This window comes from Cottoperca gobio, unplaced genomic scaffold (genome assembly GCF_900634415.1).
Source record: "Cottoperca gobio unplaced genomic scaffold, fCotGob3.1 fCotGob3_223arrow_ctg1, whole genome shotgun sequence".
Lineage (NCBI taxonomy): Eukaryota > Metazoa > Chordata > Actinopteri > Perciformes > Bovichtidae > Cottoperca > Cottoperca gobio.
In genome coordinates, this window is record NW_021166855.1 from 57,501 (window position 1) to 84,554 (window position 27,054).

At 48.0% G+C, this 27,054-nt stretch overlaps 2 protein-coding genes across 2 annotated transcripts in view; both read right to left on the reverse strand.

Annotated features, from left to right (window-relative positions):
• The window catches only part of LOC115004929 (uromodulin), a 16,512-nt gene extending 16,154 nt beyond the window's left edge, over nucleotides 1–358 (reverse strand). The window contains exon 1 of the mRNA XM_029426680.1: nucleotides 1–358. This exon is cut by the window's left edge and continues 332 nt beyond it. The gene's annotated coding sequence lies outside the window, so the exon portion shown is untranslated.
• A 125-nt stretch (nucleotides 359–483) lies between these two features.
• LOC115004930 (E3 ubiquitin-protein ligase SHPRH-like) overlaps nucleotides 484–27,054 on the reverse strand; it is a 36,224-nt gene continuing 9,653 nt past the window's right edge. The window contains 20 exon segments of the mRNA XM_029426681.1: nucleotides 484–1,115; nucleotides 2,969–3,049; nucleotides 6,502–6,680; nucleotides 6,930–7,016; nucleotides 7,426–7,518; nucleotides 8,682–8,870; nucleotides 9,080–9,151; nucleotides 10,421–10,522; nucleotides 11,025–11,162; nucleotides 11,298–11,523; nucleotides 11,599–11,661; nucleotides 11,750–11,923; nucleotides 11,998–12,140; nucleotides 12,382–12,489; nucleotides 12,688–12,780; nucleotides 13,617–13,705; nucleotides 13,781–13,902; nucleotides 14,091–14,347; nucleotides 20,260–20,423; nucleotides 20,491–20,569. Coding sequence (XP_029282541.1) covers nucleotides 1,016–1,115; nucleotides 2,969–3,049; nucleotides 6,502–6,680; nucleotides 6,930–7,016; nucleotides 7,426–7,518; nucleotides 8,682–8,870; nucleotides 9,080–9,151; nucleotides 10,421–10,522; nucleotides 11,025–11,162; nucleotides 11,298–11,523; nucleotides 11,599–11,661; nucleotides 11,750–11,923; nucleotides 11,998–12,140; nucleotides 12,382–12,489; nucleotides 12,688–12,780; nucleotides 13,617–13,705; nucleotides 13,781–13,902; nucleotides 14,091–14,347; nucleotides 20,260–20,423; nucleotides 20,491–20,569 — 2,559 coding nt within the window. The 3' untranslated portion in view covers nucleotides 484–1,015.

Sequence of the window (27,054 nt, forward strand, 5' to 3'; positions counted from 1 at the left end):
TTTGTGGTCGGCAGTCTTTGTCTGGACATTTTAAAATCTTTACTGGTGCGGGAATCCCAGTCAGTCAGCCCAAAGGAAAGTCGTGTGTGTGTGTGTGTGAGTGTGTGTGTGTGTGTGTGTGTGTGTGTGTGGGAGGGAGAGACCGTAAAATACTCGAGCAGGCAAACACAAGAGGAAACATTATTTTCATCACATTCATAAAGAGAAATGTTACTAAGCAGCCACACATCCCGTGTCCAGGCGATCTGGAAGTGGTGATATAAATTATAACTTTCTGACTTTTATGAGTTTCATTTACAAGATTAGTTTCCAAGACGCTGAATCTTGAGCTTTTTGTCTTGCAAATAAGACGGGCGAAAGTGTTGGGCTGAATGGCTTTGCTATTGTTTTTGACCGTCGGGAGTAAACGTGAGTAAAGGTCAAAGGTTTCCTTCCTGCTTTCATTTTTACTACACAGAAATAAAGCAAAACAACAGCAGGAGACAAAGAGCACGTTCATTTACTGAGAGGTGAGAGCACCTCGTGGGATTCACAGTGAACCTGTATAATAGAGCTGCAACAAAGAGACAAAGATATTAATCCATGAGGTCATTTCATGCAAAACTCTCAAACGTCTGTTTTCTGTTTCATATTAAAGTGAATATCTTCAGACATTTAAAGACATCAGGACCGACTCACTATTATCTGACCTTTAATAGACCAAACCATTGATGGAGAAAGTAATCTGCAGATGAATCCATATTAAAGATCTTTGTTAGTTGCAGCCCTAATATATAAAACACATATAATTCATATGAGAACAACACAAGCAACAATACTGTACAGTCAAGTGTGAGCATCCATCTTGAACAGCAAGTTAGTGATGAAACATTACCGCTCAGACGTGCTGATCTGATGGAACATCATTCTGGGAATGTTTTTATTTAAAAAAGAAGTTGAATGTTCAAAATCCGAGAACTTCTGTGAGCAGCACTGTGTGAAGAGTCCGTTGTGCAGCAGGTCTGAGTCCAGGTGTTCACATTGACTCCAGGTGTTCTGTGTCCTCAGTAAAAAGGTCAGCCAGGTCGGCCACGGTCAGCACGGCCGCCTCCGAGTGCTTCATGGTGCTGCTGTGACTGGAAGGTGAAGAAGAAGCTTTTAGTACATTTAATGTCAACACTCGCCTCTATTTATTTATTTAAGTCAAAAATCAGATCCTTCCAGACTCTCTCCAGAGGTCGTCCCAAATTAGACAAAATATTAAATTACAAAGATGTAAATTATTATGTAATTTTATAAACAATGTGTAACGCACTTAATCATTTCATTTTTTAAAGTTATAACTATTAGCCATTGTGAGGAGAAGCTAGTCTGTTAGCCATTGTGAGGAGAAGCTAGTCTGTTAGCCATTGTGAGGGGAAGCTAGTCTGTTAGCCATTGTGAAGAGAAGCTAGTCTGTTAGCCATTGTGAGGAGAAGCTAGTCTGTTAGTCATTGTGAGGAGAAGCTAGTCTGTTAGCCATTGTGAAGAGATGCTAGTCTGTTAGCCATTGTGAGGAGAAGCTAGTCTGTTAGCCATTGTGAGGAGAAGCTAGTCTGTTAGCCATTGTGAAGAGATGCTAGTATGTTAGCCATTGTGAGGGGAAGCTAGTATGTTAGCCATTGTGAGGGGAAGCTAGTATGTTAGCCATTGTGAGGGGAAGCTAGTATGCTAGCCATTGTGAGGGGAAGCTAGTATGTTAGCCATTGTGAGGGGAAGCTAGTATGTTAGCCATTGTGAGGAGAAGCTAGTCTGTTAACCATTGTGAGGAGAAGCTAGTCTGTTAGCCATTGTGAGGGGAAGCTAGTATGTTAGCCATTGTGAGGGGAAGCTAGTCTGTTAGCCATTGTGAGGGGAAGCTAGTCTGTTAGCCATTGTGAGGGGAAGCTAGTATGTTAGCCATTGTGAGGGGAAGCTAGTCTGTTAGCCATTGTGAGGAGAAGCTAGTCTGTTAGCCATTGTGAGGGGAAGCTAGTATGTTAGCCATTGTGAGGGGAAGCTAGTATGTTAGCCATTGTGAAGAGAAGCTAGTCTGTTAGCCATTGTGAGGAGAAGCTAGTCTGTTAGCCATTGTGAGGGGAAGCTAGTATGTTAGCCATTGTGAGGGGAAGCTAGTATGTTAGCCATTGTGAGGAGAAGCTAGTCTGTTAACCATTGTGAGGAGAAGCTAGTATGTTAGCCATTGTGAGGAGAAGCTAGTATGTTAGCCATTGTGAGGAGAAGCTAGTATTTTAGCCATTGTGAGGAGAAGCTAGTATGTTATCCATTGTGAGGGGAAGCTAGTATGTTAGCCATTGTGAGGAGAAGCTAGTATGTTAGCCATTGAGAGGAGAAGCTAGTATGTTAGCCATTGTGAGGAGAAGCTAGTATGTTAGCCATTGTGAGGAGAAGCTAGTATGTTAGCCATTGTGAGGAGAAGCTAGTATGTTAGCCATTGTGAGGGGAAGCTAGTCTGTTAGCCATTGTGAGGGGAAGCTAGTATGTTAGCCATTGTGAGGGGAAGCTAGTCTGTTAGCCATTGTGAGGGGAAGCTAGTATGTTAGCCATTTTGAGGGGAAGCTAGTCTGTTAGCCATTGTGAGGAGAAGCTAGTCTGTTAGCCATTGTGAGGGGAAGCTAGTATGTTAGCCATTGTGAGGGGAAGCTAGTATGTTAGCCATTGTGAGGAGAAGCTAGTCTGTTAACCATTGTGAGGAGAAGCTAGTATGTTAGCCATTGTGAGGAGAAGCTAGTATGTTAGCCATTGAGAGGAGAAGCTAGTATGTTAGCCATTGTGAGGAGAAGCTAGTATGTTAGCCATTGTGAGGAGAAGCTAGTATGTTAGCCATTGTGAGGAGAAGCTAGTATGTTAGCCATTGAGAGGATGATAATAATGAAAGGTGTAAAAGATAAATGAATGAAAGTGACGATTCGTTAAAGGCTGAATATTTGACTTCTGTTACTATTTTCACCTTTTCTCTGCTGTCTTCATCATCGCCTGCATTCTCTCTTCAATGGTGGATTTGATGAGGAATCTGTGAACAAAAGTTGGCCTGATGGACAGAAAACAACATCACATTTAAAAATATATATTTAACTATATAAAGTACCACAACATTACATGTCGATGCATCAATAATACAGTCTCAGACTGTTTGAGTTGTTTTAATAGTAAGTATTTTTATACACGGAGCCCGGTCGGGCACAGCCCGAAGACGCTACGTGGTGCCTCCCATCCATCCATCCTGTGGGCCCACCACTCATGGGAAAAACCGCTGGGGTCGGGTGCGCTGTCACATGGGTGGCAGTGATGGTCAGGGACCTCGACGGACCAGACCCGGGCAGCAGAGGCTGGCTCTGGGGACGTGGAACGTCACCTCTCTGTGGGGGAAGGAGCCGGAACTAGTGCGGGAGGTGGATCGCTACCAGTTGGATCTGGTGGGGCTTACCTCCACGCACAGTCTTGGCTCTGGAACCGTACTCCTGGATAGGGGTTGGACTCTATTCTTCTCCGGAGTTGCCCAAGGTGTGAGGCGTCGGGCCGGGGTGGGGATACTCACTAGCCCCCGGCTGAGCGCCGCTACGTTGGAGTTTATCCCGGTGGACGAGAGGGTCGCCTCCCTACGCCTTCGGGTTATGGGGGGGAAAACTCTGACTGTTGTTTGTGCCTATGCCCCAAACCGCAGTTCTGAGTATTCGGCCTTCTTGGAGACCCTGAATGGAGCCCTGCAGGGGGCTCCAGTAGGGGACTCCGTAGTCTTGCTGGGAGACTTCAACGCACACGTGGGAAACGATGGAGACACCTGGAGAGGCGTGATTGGGAGGAAGGGCCTCCCTGATCTAAACCCGAACGGTCGTTTGTTGTTGGACTTCTGTGCTAGCCATGGAATGGCCATAACAAACACCATGTTCGAACATAAGGATGCTCATAAGTGCACGTGGTACCAGAGCACCCTAGGCCAAAGGTCAATGATCGATTTCGTAATCGTATCATCTGACCTGAGGCCGCATGTTTTGGACACTCGGGTGAAGAGAGGGGCGGAGCTGTCGACTGATCACCATCTGGTGGTGAGTTGGATCAAGGGGTGGGGGAAGACTCTGGACAGACCTGGTAAACCCAAACGGGTAGTGCGGGTGAACTGGGAACGTCTGGAGGAAGCCCCTGTCCTGGGGATCTTTAACTCACACCTCCGGCGGAGCTTTTCAGCCATCCCTGTGGAGGTTGGGGGCATTGAACCTGAGTGGGCGATGTTCAAAACCTCTATTGCTGAAGCTGCGGTGATGAGCTGTGGTCTCAAGGTCTTAGGTGCCTCAAGGGGCGGTAACCCTCGAACACCGTGGTGGACTCCGGTGGTCAGGGAAGCCGTCCGACTGAAGAAGGAGTCCTTCCGGGTTATGTTATCCGGGAGGACTCCGGAAACAGTTGCAGGGTATCGAAGGACTAGAAGGGCGGCAGCTTCTGCCGTGTCAGAGGCAAAGCAGCGGGTGTGGGAGAAGTTCGGAGAAGCTATGGAGAAGGACTTTCGATCGGCACCAAGGTGCTTCTGGAAAACCATCCGGCACCTCAGGAGGGGGAAGCGAGGAACCATCCAAGCTGTGTACAGCAAGGGTGGGACCCTGCTGACTTCAACTGAGAAGGTTATCGGCCGGTGGAAGGAGCACTTTGAGGAACTCCTGAATCCGACTAACACGCCCTCTATGGTTGAGGCAGAGCTGGAAGCTGATGGGGGATCATCATCAATTTCCCTGATGGAAGTCACTGAGGTAGTCAAACAACTCCACAGTGGCAAAGCCGCAGGGGTTGATGAGATCCGTCCAGAAATGCTGAAGGCTTTGGGTGTTGAGGGGCTGTCTTGGTTGACACGCCTCGTCAACATTGCGTGGAAGTCTGGGACAGTGCCTAGGGGTTGGCAGACCGGGGTGGTGGTTCCCTTATTTAAAAAGGGGGACCAGAGAGTGTGTGCCAACTACAGGGGTATCACACTTCTCAGCCTCCCTGGTAAAGTCTACTCCAAGGTACTGGAAAGGAGGGTTCGGCCGGTAGTCGAACCTCTGATTGAAGAGGAACAATGCGGATTCCGTCCTGGTCGTGGAACAACGGACCAACTCTTCACTCTCGCAAGGATCCTGGAGGGGGCCTGGGAGTACGCCCATCCGGTCTACATGTGTTTTGTGGATCTGGAGAAGGCGTATGACCGGGTCCCCCGGGTGATACTGTGGGAGGTGCTGCGGGAGTATGGGGTGAGGGGGTCACTTTTGAGGGCCATCCAATCCCTGTACGCCCAAAGCGAGAGTTGTGTCCGGATACTCGGCAGTAAGTCGGACTCGTTTCCCGTGAATGTTGGCCTCCGCCAGGGCTGCGCTTTATCACCAATCCTGTTCGTGATTTTCATGGATAGGATATCGAGGCGTAGTCGTGGAGGAGAGGGGTTGCAGTTCGGTGACCTGAGGATCTCATCGCTGCTCTTTGCAGATGATGTGGTCCTTATGGCATCATCGGTCTGTGACCTTCAACAGTCACTGGATCGGTTCGCAGCCGAGTGTGAAGCGGTTGGGATGAGGATCAGCACCTCCAAATCTGAGGCCATGGCTCTCAGCAGGAAACCGGTGGATTGCCTACTCCGGGTAGGGAATGAGCCATTACCCCAAGTGAAGGAGTTCAAGTACCTCGGGGTCTTGTTCGCGAGTGAGGGGACAATGGAGCGAGAGATTGGCCGGAGAATCGGAGCAGCGGGGGCGGTATTACAGTCACTTTACCGCACCGTTGTGACGAAAAGAGAGCTGAGCCAGAAGGCAAAGCTCTCAATCTACCGGTCGATCTTCGTTCCTACCCTCACCTATGGTCATGAAGGCTGGGTCATGACCGAAAGAACGAGATCACGGGTACAAGCGGCCGAAATGGGTTTTCTCAGACGGGTGGCTGGCGTCTCCCTTAGAGATAGGGTGAGAAGCTCAGCCATCCGTGAGAGACTCGGAGTAGAGCCGCTGCTCCTTTACGTTGAAAGGAGCCAGTTGAGGTGGTTCGGGCATCTAGTAAGGATGCCACCTGGGCGCCTCCCTAGGGAGGTGTTCCAGGCACGTCCAGCTGGGAGGAGACCCCGGGGAAGACCCAGGACTCGGTGGAGAGATTATATCTCCTCACTGGCCTGGGAACGCCTCAGGATCCCCCAGTCGGAGCTGGAGGATGTGGCCCGGAGAAGGGAAGATTGGGGTTCCTTACTGGAGCTGCTGCCCCCGCGACCCGATCCCGGATAAGCGGTAGACGATGGATGGATGGATGGATGGATGGTATTTTTATACAAACCTACTTTTACTTCAGTAAGGCAGAGCCACATGCACACATACAGTGTGTCTAGTATATATCGTACCAGTGTACCAGTGCAATAAACAGGCGTACTGAAGATGTTTGAACACAAGCTAACCCCTCGCTTCTCTCGCCTCCTCACAACCTCCACACACCAGAGGGTAAAAACCTCTGGAGAAGTTGAAAGCGGGACAGACTTACTTGGTCTGGCCGATGCGATGCACTCTGCCGATGGCCTGCAGTTCGTGCGCAGGGTTCAGGATCGGCTCCACCAGCAATACGTGAGTCGCCTCGATGATGTTCAGACCGTTGGAGCCGGTGTGGAGAGGAAGCAGCAGGATGTTGATCTTTTCTTCGTATTTGAAGGAGCACAGGTTCTCCTGGGAAATGAAGTCAGTGACGAGTTACAAACAAAGGATCTCTGGCCGGATGTGATGTCTTGATTGTTGGTTTTAATCAACAGTGAATCTGCTGGTAGCTGAAATCTGCTTTTATTTAGACTTTTCACATGTCAGAGAGAAACCTTCATAATAAGCTGCGGTCAACATGAGTGCATGTGTGTGCGGGAAGACGGTTGTATTTGATGTTACGGGGATCATCGTGTGTTCGGATACAATGAAAATTGAAACCTGGAATTTGTGAATCCCGTTGATTTGAGAGAACTCCATGTTGTTGTCGAACAGGGCCTTAGAGATGATGTCCAGCACACACAGCCACTGTGCAGGAGAGGAACAGGAGGTCAGAGACAAAGTCTACATCACTGGTTCTCAACCTTTGTGGGACCAGCGCCCCCCTATCCATTATCCAGGTCCCTTACCCCCCCCCATCAAATAAAATGTAGGCTAATTGTCTCCCCTGAATTCTAATGTTGATTATTATTCTGTTTGTATTTATTATTTATATTACATATTGATTATATTAATTTAGTATTTAAATTCTTATAATATTTTTCTTATTATTAGGCGGCTATATTATGTTATTATAAAACAATATTCCAACAATGTTCCATGTTCCAACAATAAACGAGCACAAAGGAACAAGTCTGAGGCGCCCCCTGGGGGGCGCTGCCGCCCCCGTTGAGAACCCCTGGTCTACATGAAGCTTCACAGCAGAAGGTTCTGTTACCGTGGAGAAGACGAGACACTTGGCCCCGGGGTCGCTCATCTGGATCTTCTTCAGCGTTCTCACCACTGCCTCCACTTTGGTCGAGTGGCTTCCCTGACAAACAGGAAGCATCAGGTTAAAGTCACATGAGCCAATGGGCCCACACCTGTCCCCCACCTGTCCTCCACCTGTCCTTCACCTGTCCTCCACCTGTCCTCCACCTGTCCTCCACCTGTCCTCCACCTGTCCCCCACCTGTCCTTCACCTGTCCCCCATCTGTCCTCCACCTGTCCTTCACCTGTCCCCCACCTGTCCTTCACCTGTCCTTCATCTGTCCTTCACCTGTCCCCCACCTGTCCTTCACCTGTCCTTCACCTGTCCCCCACCTGTCCTTCACCTGTCCCCCACCTGTCCTTCACCTGTCCTTCACCTGTCCTTCACCTGTCCCCCACCTGTCCTCTACCTGTCCTTCACCTGTCCTTCACCTGTCCCCCACCTGTCCTTCATCTGTCCTTCACCTGTCCTTCATCTGTCCTTCACCTGTCCTTCATCTGTCCTTCACCTGTCCTTCACCTGTCCCCCACCTGTCCTTCATCTGTCCTTCACCTGTCCTTCACCTGTCCTTCATCTGTCCTTCACCTGTCCTTCACCTGTCCTTTACCTGTCCCCCACCTGTCCTTCACCTGTCCTTCATCTGTCCCCCACCTGTCCTTCACCTGTCCTTCATCTGTCCTTCACCTGTCCCCCACCTGTCCTTCACCTGTCCTTCATCTGTCCTTCACCTGTCCTTCACCTGTCCTTCATCTGTCCCCCACCTGTCCTTCACCTGTCCTTCACCTGTCCTTCATCTGTCCCCCCACCTGTCCTTCACCTGTCCTTCACCTGTCCTTCACCTGTCCTTCATCTGTCCCCCACCTGTCCTTCACCTGTCCTTCACCTGTCCTTCATCTGTCCCCCACCTGTCCTTCACCTGTCCTTCACCTGTCCTTCATCTGTCCTTCACCTGTCCCCCACAGGAGCAGGAAGCACAGACTTTACACTCCGAGGATGAACTGATTACATGTTGTGGGTCAAAGGTCACTGACTTCACAAACTGAAGTATTCATACGGCAATTATCACACAAATGTCTCACGAGATGAAGTGATGACAGTCAGGCGGTTATTCTACTTTGTTCTGTCTGTTGTTATTATTATATAGTTGAAGGCCGGGGGGGGCCCTGACACTCTGGTCCCCTGACACTCTGGGCCCCCCAGTGACACAGCCTGTGCTGCCTCACCTGCACAGGTACGTCCTGGTCCTGGTCTGACGACACGGTGGTGAACACGTAGGAGATCTCAGCGTGGGACGTGGTCTGCCGACAGATGGCACACATGATGGCACGCCGCCTGGAGCCCACGCTGTACTGCTCCACAATGATGGCGATGCACTCGTTGCAGAAGCAGTGGCCACAGGTCAGCACTGCCCACTGGGGGGGGGGAGAGGCACGAGGGGGACACACACGGGGGAGGCATCTCAATATGATTCTCTGCATGCCTCACTTTCACTTTGCAGTTCTGTCGTCTGAATAAGCTCATCTGAATCTTTCTATAGACACGTTACAGACGGGATACATTATTATATATATATATATATATATATATATATATATGCCTCTGGAGTCTTGGCTGAACTCACCTCCTGCCCCAGGGGTCGTGCACAGATGGGACACGGCTCTGGGTTCAGTCCTCCAGTAGATTTATCCTGTGACTGCAACAGAAGGGTTGTTAGTCTACACAGTCAGAGATGCAGAGTGTGAAGGATCAGAGTGAAGGATCAGAGAGAAGGATCAGAGTGAGTGTGAAGGATCAGAGTGAAGGATCAGAGTGAAGGATCAGAGTGAAGGATCAGAGTGAAGGATCAGAGTGAGTGTGAAGGATCAGAGTGAAGGATCAGAGTGAAGGATCAGAGTGAAGGATCAGAGAGAAGGATCAGAGTGAGTGTGAAGGATCAGAGTGAAGGATCAGAGTGAAGGATCAGAGTGAAGGATCAGAGTGAAGGATCAGAGTGAGTGTGAAGGATCAGAGTGAAGGATCAGAGTGAAGGATCAGAGTGAAGGATCAGAGTGAAGGATCAGAGTGAAGGATCAGAGTGAAGGATCAGAGTGAGAGTGAAGGATCAGAGTGAGAGTGAAGGATCAGAGAGAGTGTGAAGGATCAGAGTGAGTGTGAAGGATCAGAGTGAAGGATCAGAGTGAGTGTGAAGGATCAGAGTGAAGGATCAGAGAGAGTGTGAAGGATCAGAGAGAGTGTGAAGGATCAGAGAGAGTGTGAAGGATCAGAGTGAAGGATCAGAGTGAAGGATCAGAGTGAAGGATCAGAGTGAAGCATCAGAGTGAGAGTGAAGGATCAGAGTGAAGGATCAGAGTGAGAGTGAAGGATCAGAGTGAAGGATCAGAGTGAAGGATCAGAGTGAAGGATCAGAGTGAGTGTGAAGGATCAGAGTGAAGGATCAGAGTGAAGGATCAGAGTGAAGGATCAGAGTGAGAGTGAAGGATCAGAGTGAAGGATCAGAGAGAGTGTGAAGGATCAGAGAGAGTGAAGGATCAGAGTGAAGGATCAGAGTGAAGGATCAGAGTGAAGGATCAGAGTGAAGGATCAGAGTGAAGGATCAGAGTGAGAGTGAAGGATCAGAGTGAAGGATCAGAGTGAGTGTGAAGGATCAGAGTGAAGGATCAGAGTGAAGGATCAGAGTGAAGGATCAGAGTGAGAGTGAAGGATCAGAGTGAAGGATCAGAGTGAAGGATCAGAGAGAGTGTGAAGGATCAGAGAGAGTGAAGGATCAGAGTGAAGGATCAGAGTGAAGGATCAGAGTGAAGGATCAGAGTGAAGGATCAGAGTGAGAGTGAAGGATCAGAGTGAAGGATCAGAGAGAGTGTGAAGGATCAGAGAGAGTGTGAAGGATCAGAGTGAAGGATCAGAGAGAGTGTGAAGGATCAGAGAGAGTGAAGGATCAGAGTGAAGGATCAGAGTGAACAACCTTCTCCAGGTTCGTCAGGTACAGAAACTGTCCGAGCTTCTTCTGGAGCTGAGACTTGGCGACGGCCTGATCGTTCAGAAGCTTCACTCTGTTCTGCTCCACCTGAGAGCAGCGAGGTGCAGCAGTCAGAGACATTCATCCACTGCTTAGTTGTTATTAGGAGCTAAACAGCCTTCAGGATATAGCATCAACATAAACATTACTAACAATCATCCAAATGACCTAAAAACAATCTTCCTGTTTCTTCTTTATCTGAATTTGTAGAAAGAACCTCAGAATTTCGTAGATTTAAACAGTAACTTGACGAGAGAAACGTGGATATTCTCTCTGATTAAAGTCGTACATTTACGAGCAAGAAATACATAAATAAAAGAAAAAACGTGAATGTTCTCTGAGATTATAAAATCATAAATATTGCAAGAAACAAAACTCTGGAAATATTAGATTAAAGTCACAGATTTTCAAGAAATAAGAGATTATTTTGTTTTATTTTCATTTTCAGAGAACATTCAACGTTCTTTAATCTCAGAATATTACCCAGCTGCCCCGGCTTCTTCATGCAGGATGGATGTGAACATGTAATAAAGTATATTAATATCTTCACCTCGTGCGGCTCGATGATGTGCAGCAGTTTGGGCTTCGCTTCATCGGGCAGACGCACGCGGAGCCTCTCGGTGGCCATGCCGAGCTCATCGATGGCCGACACGTGGTTCCTCAGCACCATCCAGTACTCGTGCAGCACCTGAGGTATGAAAAGGAGCAAGACGTAGATTCTCTGTCACCCTCTCCTGACAAACGATATATAATATACAAGTTTAATGCAGCTTTTTAAACCCTTCCCCAGGCCTTGCTTGCCGGCTGGAACATGAATAAGAACCTTGTACTCCTTCTTCCAGTTCTCAAACAGCTCCATGAAGGTGGTGCCCTCTTCCAGCAGCTCCGCCTCCATGCGCTTCACTCGGGCGAAAGCCAGCACGGCCTTCAGGGAGCGCTCCGTCTCGCTGGCCGCCCACAGACCTCTGCTGGTGGTGGGCAGACGGTCGTCCATCAGCCCGTCTTCATCTTCGATCATTTCCTCAAAGATGGCCGTCTGACCCTTCACCCTGTGGAGAACGTTCCCCCTGAATCACTTCCGTTTCCTGCAGCGTGACAGACGTCTGACATGTGGCTCTACTTACGTGTGAGAGAACAGCTTGGACTCGTAGTCGATGAAAAGGGCGTCGGCTTTGCAGAAAACACAACTGAAGAAAAGAAGAAACATTATGATTTAAAGAACACTTTGTGAATGTCAGAAGATATTAACATCAGGTTCACTTGAGAGCTTGTTACTTATTGAGCGGCAGCCTCGTGGGCCTGAGGTGACAGATGGTGACCTCGTCGATAACTTTCTTTGACGCCGGGCCTTCGAGGCTCCTCACCGCGTCCTGCACCGTCTTCTGGGCCTTCATCAGATCCTTCATCTGCGTGCTGAGTATGAACTTCAGGCCGCAGGCGTCACGGAACCTGCAGGAGAGCACAGGGGGTTTGTATCATGTGTGAGGATTAAGGAGGATGTCTTTGAATAAAGCGGCGAGTACTTGTCTGCCATGCTGAGCTTGTTGGCCTGCTGCTTGTAGCTGGACGTCAGCTCGTTCTTGATGCGGGACACCAGCTCGTCGGCGCTGGAGCTGCGGATCGACCTCTCGATGACGTCCAGCCACCAGGGAGCGTTCAGCTTCACCTGGAGGAGCAAAGGTCAGCATGTAGCGTGAGGTACACTTTACTTTAATGTCAACATTTTAAACTCTACAATCAAATCAACTAAACGTTTTATAATCTCTAAATAATTAGTAACATCAGTTCCACCTGATGTGGATTCCTCTCCCATCACATGATATATGTGTGTACATATGTAGTCAGCACTGATACACTAGATATTAGTATCCGTGCTTCTGTATGTTGTGTACAGACGTTTTTCTCACTTTGCGTTTCAGCTCCTTGATGTTCTGCAGAACCGGCTGCAGAGCCTGAAGAGCGTCTGCGACCTCAGAGTCGTATTTAGTCATGTAGTGCTGACGCAGCTGCTCCGCCTGCACACACACACACACACACACACACACACACACACACACACACACACACACACACACACACACACACACACACACACACACACACACACACACACACACACACACACACACACACACACGCACACACACAGAGGACCTTCTTAAACTAACCATGTCTATATATCAAACACATTTCTTATGGTGACTGAGACTAACCTCCTCACTTAGTCGGTCGTCTCTCAGCGTGGGAGGTATCCCAGGATGCTTTGCGCTCAGCAGTTCCATCAAATTGTGGGTCGCATGAAGTCTCTGTTTTATATCAGTGAGCAGACATCTTTATATAAACTCACTGTGAGAACTTAAGATCCAAACATCTTCAAATGTCATCAAGTAAAATACAGTTTAATAACCACTAAGATCTAAAAGTCTCAACACACAGAACTCTGTGCATCTCCTGCATGTAGTGAGTGTAGCGTGTATAACATGAGCTGTGAGTGACATGTGAACAAAGCCCTCTGCACAAAGCTTCAGAATATAGAGAGGAATGAAAGTGGAAAGTTTGGTGTATGTAAGTGCTGCTGAAGTGGAGACTTCTGGTGAAGAGTGTGAGAAAAAGCTCCTTTAGAGAAAAGCTCCTTTAAAGATATGTATTGTAACATTCATACATGTTGTACACACTACAGGTGAACAGAGTCATACATGTTGTACACACTACAGGTGAACAGGGTCATACATGTTGTACACACTACAGGTGAACAGGGTCATACATGTTGTACACACTACAGGTGAACAGAGTCATACATGTTGTACACACTACAGGTGAACAGAGTCATACATGTTGTACACACTACAGGTGAACAGAGTCATACATGTAACTAACAGATATCATGAAGCTTCCCCACTTCATGACTCACATCAACACAGTTTATATCACAAGTGTTTAATATGTACATGAGGCGTTATGTAATGTAGCTGTGGAGAGTTTACATCTACACACACAGTTACAAACACACACACTCTCATGTTCTCATGTTCCTCTCATCTGAAGAACACGAGTTATGGAAGATAAATAGTCTAAACTCTCTGGATGACCCAGAATGCAACATGTTTCTGTGGTGCAGATGTGCTGGCAGGAGGCTGTGTACCTGTAATGAGTCAGTTTTCAGTCTGCCTTTGTGCTCCTCTGATGAACGCAGCACTTCTCTATACATCTCTGTTGCGTCTCCAAACTGCCCTGCAGGTGTTGAAGGACACATTATACACATGTAGATCCTGAGTCTCATGGGAAGTCTGCTGCAGGGTGTTGTACCTCTGATGATGTGGAGTCCAGCCAGCCCGTTGAATGCACACACTAACTGTCTGTGAGCTTCTTCACACTCCACTCGACATTTCTTCTGCAGGGATTTCAGGAGCTCCTCCATCGTCATGGTGCTGAGGAGACAAACACCCCCTCTTCAGAAACCCTCCAACACAACTTGAACACAACTCTATTACTGCAGCTAATGCTGAGACTTAGTCCACACGGATCAGTGATGAAGTGCTGCAGCTGCCGGGGGGAGTGACATTAATCCGTCCATACCTACGAGCATCTTGAAATCATGGCGCTAAGCGTTGCGTACCTTTTCTGCAGCGGCAGGAACTCCCCCCTCACAGCCTGGGGGTGGCAGCAGGCCTGCCGCAGCCTCAGCAGCGGGCCCAGGATGGTGTGCACGGTGCGTCGGTCCAGGCTGCCGAGCTTCAGGCTCCAGTCGGAGATCTTCCTGAGCTTCACCAGAGCGTCCTGGGAGCAGACGTCGTGCTGACGGTGGTAGAAATGACCCTCGACGGGGGAGAAGTGCAGCCAGTGCACCTCCTCTGTCTGGGGGGGAATCTGAATCTGGGAAACATAGAAGATTGTTCACGTTTCTGAAATGCATCATTACGTCCTGTCATTGTTAAAGTTCACCTCAAATCAAAGCTACATATTCTTCCTCTTGCATGTAGGAACTATTTTCTCTCTACAGAACTACAGCGACCGTATCACCGCGCACACGATATTTATTAAAGATATTATTAGTCGTTACCGATTGCTACAGGTCACTCCTGTGACGGCCTCTGCTTAACCTGTCTTGGGGGCTCGTTCCGTGTTGTTACGTGGTTAACTGTGAGTATGTGACCCGGCTGATTCTTTTGTTTTGCTGTTGCCGGTAGCGGTAAACATTCGTTGTTCGGTAGCGTTTAGGAAGAGGACACTCTTGGTTTGGTTGGACAGGATGAATTAGATGATTTGTTGGGATTGTCGGTATGATTTTGTTTGATGTATAGCTGCTGTAGGTTATTATTTGGACTGTGGAGAGTTGTGATCTTAGAGCAAGCTATTGTTTATGCTCGTACCGGATTAACAGGTGTATGTTTCCCAGTACGCAGTTTTGATAAAGTGGTGTGGATTTTTCCCTGGTAGGCTGTAGCGGCATTCCCTTTGGGTTCGTCGGGGGGATTGTTGTAGTGTTGTGGCGAACGTGGTTGAAGCTTTGCTTGGGAGCATGTCCGTGGTTTTGGGAGGGTTGCTAGCTTGCTAGTCGCCACCCTGAGCCAGCGGTTGTTAGTGCGTAAATACCCACCGCAAGTAGCTGCATGAAGACTAGGAGGGAGTTTACTTAGTGGGGCTAATTTAAGATAGTGGGAAATATCGGCTGAGGGTAAGCCCTCTTGTTATGTACAGGGAAACTTCACTGTGTGGCTGGTCCTGTTTTGTCGTAGAAGTTGTGTTTTGCTAGTTGAATGTAAATATTTGGAAAATAAACATGTTGGATCTTGAGGCCTTTATTGCTAGTCCCTCGGAGGAAGCGTTACAGAAATTTACAAAAGGAGCAGTTGCTTAAACTGTCTGAGCATTATTCAGTTGTTGTGGAGGACAAACGTCTTAAAGAAGATATAAAAGTGGCTTTGAAGTTAAAACTGATTGAGATGGGAGTTTTGACGGAGGATCAGGAAGAGCCTGTTCCAGTTTCTACTACTATGTCTGCCCAGACGCAGGGGTTGACTTTTGAACAACAAAAGGAGCTTCTTGCATTGCAAAAGGAGCACGGACAACGCAAAGGGAGCATGAAAGATATATGCAAGAGTTGGTAATGAATAAGCAAATTGAGGTAGCGAGGATTCACCAGCAAATGGAACATGCAAAGATAGATCTGGAGATTCGTCGGTTGTCTGATGTAAAAGGTGGCAAGTGGTCCACTGAGGATCAGAGCGAGATGCATAAAGTTGGTGTGCGTCCTTTTCATGTCAATAATTTGCGTTTGTTGCCGCACTTTAATGAGAGGGACCCAGATGTGTTTTTTGCATTGTTTGAGCGAGCTGCTAAGGCTAGGGACTGGCCTGATGCAGACTGTGCTCTAATGCTCCAGTGCGTCCTTACAGGAAAAGCACAAGAAGCATATTCGCCGTTGAGTTTAGAGGATAGCTCTAGCTATGTAAAAATAAAAACTGCTGTGCTTAAGGCATATGAGCTTGTACCAGAGGCTTATCGCCAGCGTTTCAGGTCTTGGGAAAGAAGAAGTGGTCAGACATATGTGGAATTTGCGAGAGGTCTGACAACTCACTTTAAACGTTGGTTAACAGCCCTTGAAATTGTTAATTTTAATGATTTATGTGAGTTGGTGATTTTGGAGCAGTTTAAAAACTTGCTTCCTGGCCGAGTGGCGACCTACATTACTGAAAAGAAGGATGCCACTGCTGCTGATGCTGCTGTGCCAGCAGATGAATATGTGCTGCTCCATCAGGGTTCTTTTCGAGAGCGCACGGTGCGTGATGACGTTGGCTGGAGAGGTAAGTCTGACGCTGCATCATTCGATCCCACACGGTCTTGGAGGTCTGGTTTGTTTAAATCTGAAACCAAAACTCGAGGAAGTTTTGATAAGAGTAGATCATGCAACTATTGTCACGAGGCAGGACACTGGAAGGCAGAATGTCCTTTGTTACAGTCGAGGAATAAGGGTATGAGACCTAATGTTAAGCCTGCTGCGTTCGTTGCGCCTGTGAGTACGACTGATGTCTCTGGGGTCCTTACCACTTGTTCTTGTGAGCCTGACGTTTTGGCTGCGTATGCTCCTTTTATTAGGAGTGGTGTTGTGTAACTGGTAGGAAGTGAGGTTAAAATACCGATAAAGATCTTGAGGGATACAGGGGCCTATGACTCGTACATAGTGGACTCTGTATTGCCTTTATCAGCAGACACTGACGTCGGTGAACGTATTCTCTGTCGTGGGATAGGGTTAACAATTTTGCCTATTCCTTTACATAAAATGATCCTTGACTGTGAGCTTGTGCAGGGTGAGGTTGCTGTGGGGGTTCGGCCGGCGTTGCCCATTGAAGGGGTTCACTTTATTTTGGGCAACGGGTTGGGTGGTAGCCGTGTGTGGGCTGACACTCCTCCCTCACCTGTGGTTATACTCTGTCCGGTGGATGCTACTTCTGATGAGAGCTCCGGTGAATTCCCGGAGGTCTTTTCAGCCTGTGTGGTTACACGCGCAATGGCGGAGTCAGAGTTGGATGCGTTATCTGACAGTTGTGGTGACGTCAATTTGGAGGTTCTGTCTCTGTCGGATTTCCCTCTGTCAGTTTCACGTAGTGAGCTTTTGCATGAGCAACGGAGTGATCCCTCCCTTAAAGAGTTGTTTGATCGTGTCTTGTCTGTCTCTGAAATAAATAGTACGGCCGGTGGTTATTTCTTGCAGAATGAGTTGTTGTTCAGGAAATGGATTTCCCTGGGTGGTGATAATGTTGGAGAGGCTGTTTTCCAGTTGGTGATGCCAGCTAAATTCCGCTCCCTAGTGCTCAAAGTGGCCCATGATGATAGTGGACACTTTGGCGTAAGAAAAACGTATCTGAACGTCCTTAAACATTTTTTTGGGCCGCGGGTGAAAAGAGACGACTCCGCGTACTTTAAAACATGCCATGTATGCCAGCCTGCGCCACTTCAACCGATCTCTGCTATAAATTAACCATTTGAACATCTCATTGTGGACTGTGTAGGGCCGTTACCGTGCTCTACATCGGGTTGTAAGTATCTCTTGACAGTTATGTGTCAAAGCACCAGGTATCCCGCTGCGTACCCATTGAGGTCAATTACTACAAAGGCTGTGGTAAAAGCGTTGACACAAGTTATTTCTGTATTTGGTATCCCGAAAATTGTTCAAAGTGATAAGGGGTCTAATTTTTCATCGCACATGTTTGCACAAGTCTTGAGGATTTTGCGCATAACTCATAATCAGTCATCTGCCTACCATGCGCAGAGCCAAGGCGCTTTGGAAAGATTTCATCAGACTCTTAAGTTTCTCCTGCGTGTGTATTGCACCGAGCTGGATAGAGACTGGGAGCAGGGTCTTCCGTGGCTGATACTGGCTGCAAGGGAAGCTGTGCAGGAGAGTAAAGGTTTCAGCCCTAACGACTTGGTGTTTGGACATGTGGTGCGGGGGCCCTTGTCAGTGCTAAAAGATAACTGGGTGGATGCAGAGCCACCTAAGAATTTGATTGACTTTGTGAACTATCTCAGAGTAGGATGAAGCACATATACGATCGTCGCGCAGAACGTCGTGTGTTTAGTCCAGGAGACCAGGTCCAGGAGAAAGTTAACGCAACTCTGTCACATTAATTTACTAAAACCATACTATCAGCGTGTGTCTGATGCTGATAACATGAATAAAGATGGGGTGCGCACGGCTCTGGTTGTCAGCTCTATGTCCGTTGCGCGTGAGGATGATGGGGTGCCAGAGCCGGATGACAGTTTGTTGTACGGGCGTTTGAAAAATTCTGAGTCGCTTTGTAATTTGGACAAGCTACTCTCCCACATGTCCGAATCCAAACGGAGTGAGTTGTGTGCACTTTTGCATAAATATCCCTGTTTATTTGGTGACATTGCCTCTCGTACCACATGGATTGAACCCGACATTGATGTCGGAGACACGCAGCCGATTAGACAGCGGTTCTATCGTATGTCAGCTGAGAAGCGCAGCCAACTAGATGCTGAGATTGCATACATGTTACAAAACAATATAGCTGTGCCGTCAGCATCAAGTTGGGCTTCTCCTTGTATTTTGGTACCAAAGCCGGACAAAACACCCAGGTTCTGTACCGATATGAGGAAGGTTAATTCTGTCACAAAATCAGACTCTTTTCCTTTACCGCGTATGGACAACTGTATAGATCAGGTCGGGTCTGCCAAATTTGTGAGCAAGTTTGTTTTTGCTCAAAGGCTACTGGCAGGTACCTTTGTCCAACCGCGTGCAGGAAATATCAGCGTTTATAACTCCTTCGGGTTTATACTCGTATGCCGTGATGCCGTTTAGTTTAAGAAACGCGGCAGCTACATTCCAGCGCCTGATAAACCGTGTTGTGTCTGGTTTGGACGGTTGTTCAGTTTATTTGGACAATCTGGTCATTTATAGTGACACATGGCACTCTCACTTACAGTGCATCCGTGCGTTATTTGATTGCTTGGTGGAAGCGCAGTTTACCGTTAATTGGGCCAAATGCGAATTTGCAAGGGCAACAGTGACATACCTGGGACGTGTGGTGGGGCAAGGTCATGTGGCTCCAGTCCAGGCTAAAGTTATGGCTATTTCTGAATATCCTCAGCCTACAACAAAAAAAGAACTACAGCGTTTTTTTGGGCTTAGTGGGGTATTATAGGAGTTTCTGTAGGAATCTTTCGACTGTGGTTTTTTCGTTGATTGAATTGTTGAAGGCCAAGGCAACATTTATTTGGTCATCTGAGTGCCAACAAGCCTTTGAAAATGTTAAATCACTCTTGTGTTCTTCCCCTGTGCTAGCAGCTCCAGGTTTTCATAAAACATTTATGCTGCAGGTAGATGCAAGTCAAGTGGGTGCAGGTGCCGTCTTGCTCCAGGAGGATGACCAAGGAGTGGTGAGACCGGTCAGCTTCTTTTCAAAGAAGTTCACAAGTTATCAGTCCAACTATTCCGTTGTCGAAAAGGAAGCATTGGCACTGATGTGGGCTCTACAGCATTTTGATGTAGGAGCAGGGGGAACATTGCTGGTGGTTTACACTGATCATAACCCTCTCATTTTCTTGCAGTCTCTTAGATGTTCGAATCAGAGACTTATGAGATGGTCTGTGTTTTTGCAGTCCTACGACCTTGACATTAGACACATTAAGGGAAAGGACAATGTCGTAGCAGACGCGTTGTCACGGGCTCCTCTGCTCTGAGTTCTCCTGTCTCTGAGCACTTGACTAATTTCTACTGCCTTTTTAAACCTGTTTTTACTGTTTCGTGTTCTCTTAATCTGCTTCTCAGGTACCGGGGTGGCTGAGGATACGGAGGGTAAAGTGGCAGGCCAAGGGGCGTGTAGAATTAAGAGTTGTGTGTCTATATGTTGTGTTTTTGTTTTTTTCACTTGAGTCACTTGGATTTTTGTACTTGGGGAAGGTGATACAGTGCTGATGGCCCAATGGGACATCAACTTTATGGGGGGGGGGGGGGGGGTGACGGCCCCTGCTTAACCTGTCTTGTGTCAGTCACTGTGTTGATTCTGTTTAAAGTGTCAGTGGAGATAATGGCAGTATTCGGTCTGATCTGGAGCACCTGGGCACAGCGCACCTCAGGACCATAAAGGCCAGCATCCGCGATGCTGCTCTCTCCCTGCCTGAGCCAGGAAACCCCGTTGTTTTGGCGTTGTCTTTTGTTTGCATACCTTGCTGCGCAAGTTATGTCCTTTGTTTACCAATAAATCCCTGAGCTGGGGTTGTGACACTCCTGATTAATAACAGTCTGGTTCTTTACTCGTTACCTGATCGATGACGTCTTTCTTCGCTGACCGCCACAGTAAGGCAGCGATGACGTTGTACAGCGGCTCCGTGTTTCCTCGGCGATACGGTCGATAAAGCAGCTGCAGCCACCAGTGCTTCACCCAGTACGGATCGACTCCCAGGAAAAGCACGAGGCCATACAGATCTGTGCAGAGAACTTCTGTTAGAGTGTTTTATTGGAGGCCAGCTTTGATTCTGGGGTTTTGTTTTACCTTCTAAGCCTCGCTGCACAGGAGTGCCGCTCACACACCAGCGGTTCACAGACGGGAGGCGTAGAGCCATCTCTGCAGCCTGAAGGCAGAACATACATGTGATATTTAATACAGACATAAACATTACACATCCCATAAAACCCAAAATGCTTTATTGTCCTGTATTTGATGCACGGTGGCCTTTATATCTCACAGGGCTAAAATAAATCCTTCATATGTATTAAAACGTCTTCAATCAAACTTTCAAAACTCCTCAGAAAACATCATCAGTTCATCATGTACATCATCAGGTCATCATGTACATCATCAGTTCATCATGTACATCATCAGGTCATCGTGTACATCATCAGTTCATCATGTACATCATCAGTTCATGTACATCATCAGGTCATCATGTACATCATCACTTCATCATGTACATCATCATGTACATCATCAGGTCATCATGTACATCATCAGTTCATCATGTACATCATCACTTCATCATGTACATCATCACTTCATCATGTACATCATCATGTACATCATCAGGTCATCATGTACATCATCAGTTCATCATGTACATCATCAGGTCATCATGTACATCATCATGTCATCATGTACATCATCAGGTCATCATGTACATCATCAGTTCATCATGTACATCATCAGGTCATCATGTACATCATCACTTCATCATGTACATCATCACTTCATCATGTACATCATCACTTCATCATCAGGTCATCATGTACATCATCACGTCATCATATATCCAATAATATTACAAAGTATTAGTGGACCTAATCCATGACAACCCAGAGTTGAGACCAGGAGACAGAGTTGCAGTCTTACACACTTCTCTGTGCTTCTTTCCGGGCAGTCACCCACTCAAATCCCCATAGTGACTGTGTCTGCCCCACGACCACTGAGACTAATCAAGTCTATGGTTAACAGAAGAGGAGTTATACATGAAAACCTAATTAAAATAAACACCGCTGCAAAAGTGCAACTAAATCAAAAATTAAATGTGGGCTCTTAAACATCAGATCTTTATCAACGAAAGCTGGATTGGAAAATAATTTAATATCAGATAATAAGATTGATTTATTTTGTCTCACTGAAACCTGAGACATGAAGAATATGTCTAAATGAATCCGCTCCACCTGGTCATATTAATACTCACATTCCTCGAGGTACTGGCCGAGGAGGTGGAGCTGCGGCCATATTTGACTCAAACCTCTTGATCAATCCTAAACCTAAACTAAACTATAACTCTTTTGAAAGCCTTGTTCTTACGCTCTCAAACCCAACATGGAAACAATAAAGCCAGTTTTATTTGTTACTGTGTACCGCCCTCCTGGTCCGTATTCCGAAGTTCTATCTGAATTCTCAGAGTTTTTATCAAGTTTAGTCCTTAAAACAGATAAAGTAATTATTGTAGGTGACTTTAATATTCATGTGGATGTTGATAGTGAGCCTTAATAATGCATTTATCTCAATATTAGATTCAATTGGGTTCAGTCAGAATGTGCATGAACCAACTGTTTAAACCACACTCTGGACCTTGTTCTGGGATATGGTGTTGAAATTGAAAGTTTATCAGCGTGTCCACATAATCCTCTTTTATCAGACCATTTTAATAACTTTTGAAGTCCTGTTACTGGACTACAAGCCAGCAGGCAGAACATCCTACGCTCGATGTCTATCTGAAAGTGCTGTGACTAAATTTAAGGAAGTGATTCCATCAGCACTTAATTCAACACCAGGACTCAACATCAATATAATGGAGGACTCCAATGCTAACTTTAGTCCCTCCCAAATTAATCATCTTGCTGATAGCGCTGCAGCCTCACTGCGAATAACACTCGACTCTGTCGCTTCTCTAAATAAGAAGATCATAAAACAGAAAAAGAAAGCTCCTTGGCTTAATTTACAAATCCGCAAACTAAAACAAAAGTCGAGAAATATTGAAAGTAAATGGCGTTCCTCTAAATTGGAAGAATCTCGTTTAGTCTGGTTATCCATCCATCCATACCGCTTATCCGGGGTCGGGTCGCGGGGAACCCCAATCTTCCCTTCTCCGGGCCACATCCGCCAGCACCAACTGGGGGATCCCGAAGCCTTACCAGGCCAGTGAGGAGATATAATCTCTCCACCGAGTCCTGGGTCTTCCCCGGGGTCTCTTCCCAGCTGGACGTGCATGGAATACCTCCCTAGGGAGGCGGCCAGGTGGCATTCTTACTAGATGCCCGAACCACCTCAACTGGCTCCTTTCAAATGCAAAGGAGTAGCGGCTCTACTCTGAGTCTCTCACGGATGGCTGAGCTTCTCACCCTATCTCTAAGGGAGACGCCAGCCACCCGTCTGAGAAAACCCATTTTGGCCGCTTGTACCGTGATCTCGTTCTTTCGGTCATGACCCAGCCTTCATGACCATAGGTGAGGGTAGGAACGAAGATCGCCCGGAAGAGCCTTCTGGCTCAGCTCTCTTTTCGTCACAACGGTGCGGTAAAGCCAATGTAATACCCCCCCCGCTGCTCCGATTCTCCGGCCAATATCTCGCTCCATTGTGCCCTCACTCGCGAACAAGACTCCAAGGTACTTGAACTCCTTCACTTGGGACAAGGGCTCATTCCCTACCCGGAGTAGGCAATCCACCGGTTTCCTGCTGAGAGCCATGGCCTCAGATTTTGAGGTGCTGATCCTCATCCCAACCACTTCACACTCGGCTGCGAACCGATCCAGTGACTGCTGAAGGTCACAGACCGATGACGCCATCAGGACCACATCATCTGCGAAGAGCAGCGATGAGATCCTCAGGCCACCGAACTGCAACCCCTCTCCTCCATGACTACGCCTTGATATCCTGTCCATGAAAATTACAAACAGGATTGGTGATAAAGCGCAGCCCTGGCGGAGGCCAACACTCATTGGGAACGAGTCCGACTTACTGCCGAGTATCCGGACACAACTCTCGCTTTGGGCGTACAGGGATTGGATGGCCCTCAGAAGTGACCCCCTCACCCCATACTCCCGCAGCACCTCCCACAGTATCAACTGGGGGACCCGGTCATACGCCTTCTCCAGATCCACAAAACACATGTAAACCGGTTGGGCGTACTCCCAGGCCCCCTCCAGGATCCTTGTGAGAGTGAAGAGTTGATCCGTTGTTCCACGACCAGGACGGAATCCGCATTGGCAACAACCCAATGACTTCTTCTCCCTCAATCAAACATCCCCTCCAGGTTTTAACTACATCACTAAACCCCGCCTCTCCCATCGCGGTGGTGGCCTTGCTGTTATCTACAATCAGAACTTCTGGATCACAGAACTCCCCCTCCTCCCAGTACCATCCTTTGAGTTCCTTGCCTTCAAAGCCCTCTCCTCAATGACAGTTATTCTCATTTACCGGCCTCCTAAAACTCATCCCTCCTTCCTCTCTGATTTTACTGAACTCCTCACACTAGCCTCATCCATCTCCCCGCGCCTGTTACTGCTCGGTGACCTTAACATCCACATGGACTCCCCCACCTGCAAACTCTCAGCTGAATTCTCCACTCTACTGGACAATTTTTCTATCACCCAACATGTCACCTTCCTCACCCACGACAAAGGACACATCATCGACCTTGTCTGCTCAACAAACCTCCCAGTACTTGACCTCTACCCATGTCCCTTTCCCCTCTCAGACCACAAACTCATACAATTTACCATTGTTTGAAACTCCTGGTCCTCACTGACAAAGCCCTCCACCACATAGCCCCCTCCTATCTCACGGACCTCATCTCCTCCAACCAACCCCCACGGTCCCTCAGATCCACCTCAGCAGGTCTCCTTTCCACCCCCAAAAAACCACCCTTGCTGTACACAGCTTGGATGGTTCCCCGCTTCCTCATCCTGAGGTTCCGGACGGTTTTCCAGAAGCACCTTGGTGCCGACCGAAAGTCCTTCTCCGAACTTCTCCCACACCCACTGCTTTGCCTGTGCCACGGCAGAGGCTGCCGCCCTTCGAGTCCGTCGGTACCCTACAACTGTTTCCAGAGTCCTCCCGGATAACATAACCTTGAAGGTTCTTCTTCAGTCAAACGGCTTCCCTGACCACCGGGGTCCACCACAGTGTTTGAGTGTTACCTCCCCTTGAGGCACCTAAGACCTTGAGACCACAGCTCCTCACCGCAGCTTCAGCAATAGAGGTTTTGAACATCGCCCACTCAGGTTCAATGCCCCCAACCTCCACAGGGATGTCTGAAAAGCTCCGCCGGAGGTGTGAGTTGAAGATCTCCCGGACAGGGTCTTCCTCCAGATGTTCCCAGTTCACCCGCACTACCCGTTTGGGCTTACCAGGTCTGTCCAGAGTCTTCCCCCACCCCTTGATCCAACTCACCACCAGATGGTGATCAGTTGACAGCTCCGCCCCTCTTCACCCGAGTGTCCAAAACATGCGGCCTCAGATCAGATGATACGATCACAAAATCGATCATTGACCTTTGGCCTAGGACGCTCTGGTACCACGTACACTTATGAGCATCCTTATGTTCGAACATGGTGTTTGTTATGGCCATTCCATGACTAGCACAGAAGTCCACCAACCGTTCGGGTTTAGATCAGGGAGCCGTTCCTCCCAATCACGCCTCTCCAGGTGTCTCAATCGTTTCCCACGTGCGCGTTAAAGTCTCCCAGCAAGACTACGGAGTCCCCTACTGGAGCCCTCTGCAGAGTTCCATTCAGGGTCTCCAAAGAAGGCAGAATACTCCGAACTGCGGTTTGGGGCATAGGCACAAACAACAGTCAGAGTTTTCCCCCTCATAACCCGAAGGCGTAGGGAGGCGACCCTCTCGTCCACTGGGGTGAACTCCAACATAGCGGCGGTGGCTTGTGAGTATGCCCACACTCGCCCAACGCCTCACACCTTGGGCAACTCCGGAGAAGAATAGAGTCTAACCCCTATCCAGGAGTATGGTTCCAGAGCCAAGACTGTGCGTAGATGTAAGCCCCACCAGATCCAACTGGTAGCGCTCCACCTCCCGCACTAGTTCCGGCTCCTTCCCCCACAGAGAGGTGATGTTCCACGTCCCCAGAGCCAGCCTCTGCTGCCCAGGTCTGGTCCGTCGATGTCCCTGACCATCACTGCCACCCGTGTGACAGCGCACCCGACCCCAGAGGTTCTTCCTGTGAGTGGTGGGCCCACAGGATGGATGGATGGGAGGCACCACAGCTTATTCGGGCTGTGCCCGACCGGGCTCCGTGGCAAACCCGGACACCAGGCGCTCACTGTCGGGCCCTCCCTCTGGGCCTGGCTCCAGACGGGGGCCCTGGGCTTCCTTAGCGCAGGGTCTCTCCTTCTCTTTCCCTTTTTTTAATGAGGTTGTTTTGAACCATAGTCTGGTTAGATAATCTTAAAACGTATAAGAAGGCTCTCCGTAATGCCAGAGCAGCTTATTACTCTTCCTTACTAGAAGAAAATAAGAACAACCCCAGCAGTGTTTCCCCTACCATTGTCTTGGCTGCGCCCCGCCAACGGAGCCCAGCACCCTGCCTGAAATTCAAGGTGTTTTCTTTTTCTCGAATAACATTTTTTTTTTCACAACTCACTTTTCACATTGACAGGTGCTCTTTTATTAAATAAACTAAACGCTTATGCTATTGATCTAATTTATGTGCACGTTTCAGTTTGTACTGTCTATTTGCGCATTCACATTCTCTCCTTCGCTCCGTTTTGCGAAGGGCGGGGCTTCGCAGCTGACACACACACACGTGCGCACACACCTAGCGGAAGAAAGGAGAGGGGAGAACTAAATACGACGCACACGCACGCAATCCCGCAATCCCTTTTTGGCTGGGAGAGCCATAAAAGCCAAATATTTGAAATGTATTTCCTTGAGAGCCATATATTTAATAAAATTGAGTTTTAAGTATATCACGTCTCCGAGTACTAAAAGCGGTATCAGTGTTTCCCCTACCACTGTCTGTGCCACCCCCCCCCCACCCCCCCAAAGGAACCCCTTTGATTATTTTTCATTTATATTCACAACTCACTTTTCACATTGAACAGGTGCTCTTTTATTAAATAAACTAAATGCTTATGTTATTTATCTAATTTATGTGTCAAACTGAAGGCCACAATTATATCCGGCTCGCGAGAATATATCATTTCTCTATCATAACTGGCCCGCCGGTTTTGGTAATTAAATCAATGCATGGCACAACCACGGGAAAATACATATATGAGGGAGTATCTAAATGTGTGAATGAAATGAAACTGCCCCGGGACAAACTGACGACAGACGGAGCGCCTGCGATGTGATGAAAAGAGTGGATTAGTGCAGGATGCGGGAGAAGATGCAGTGGGAGACCTGTGCAGGTGAGTGACAATGTATCACCGCATCACACAGCAGGAAGCGCTGTGTTGTAAAGCTCTGGAGATGGAACATGTAACAAGCACCGTAACACAGACAGGAAACTTTCTAAGAGTCAATGTAAGTCTGTTCCTGAGGAGATACATTCTTAACATGGCGGTGCGATGGCTCAGTCGAGGGAAAGTGCTGAATAGATTTTTCGAGTTGCGTGAGAAAATATGCCAGTT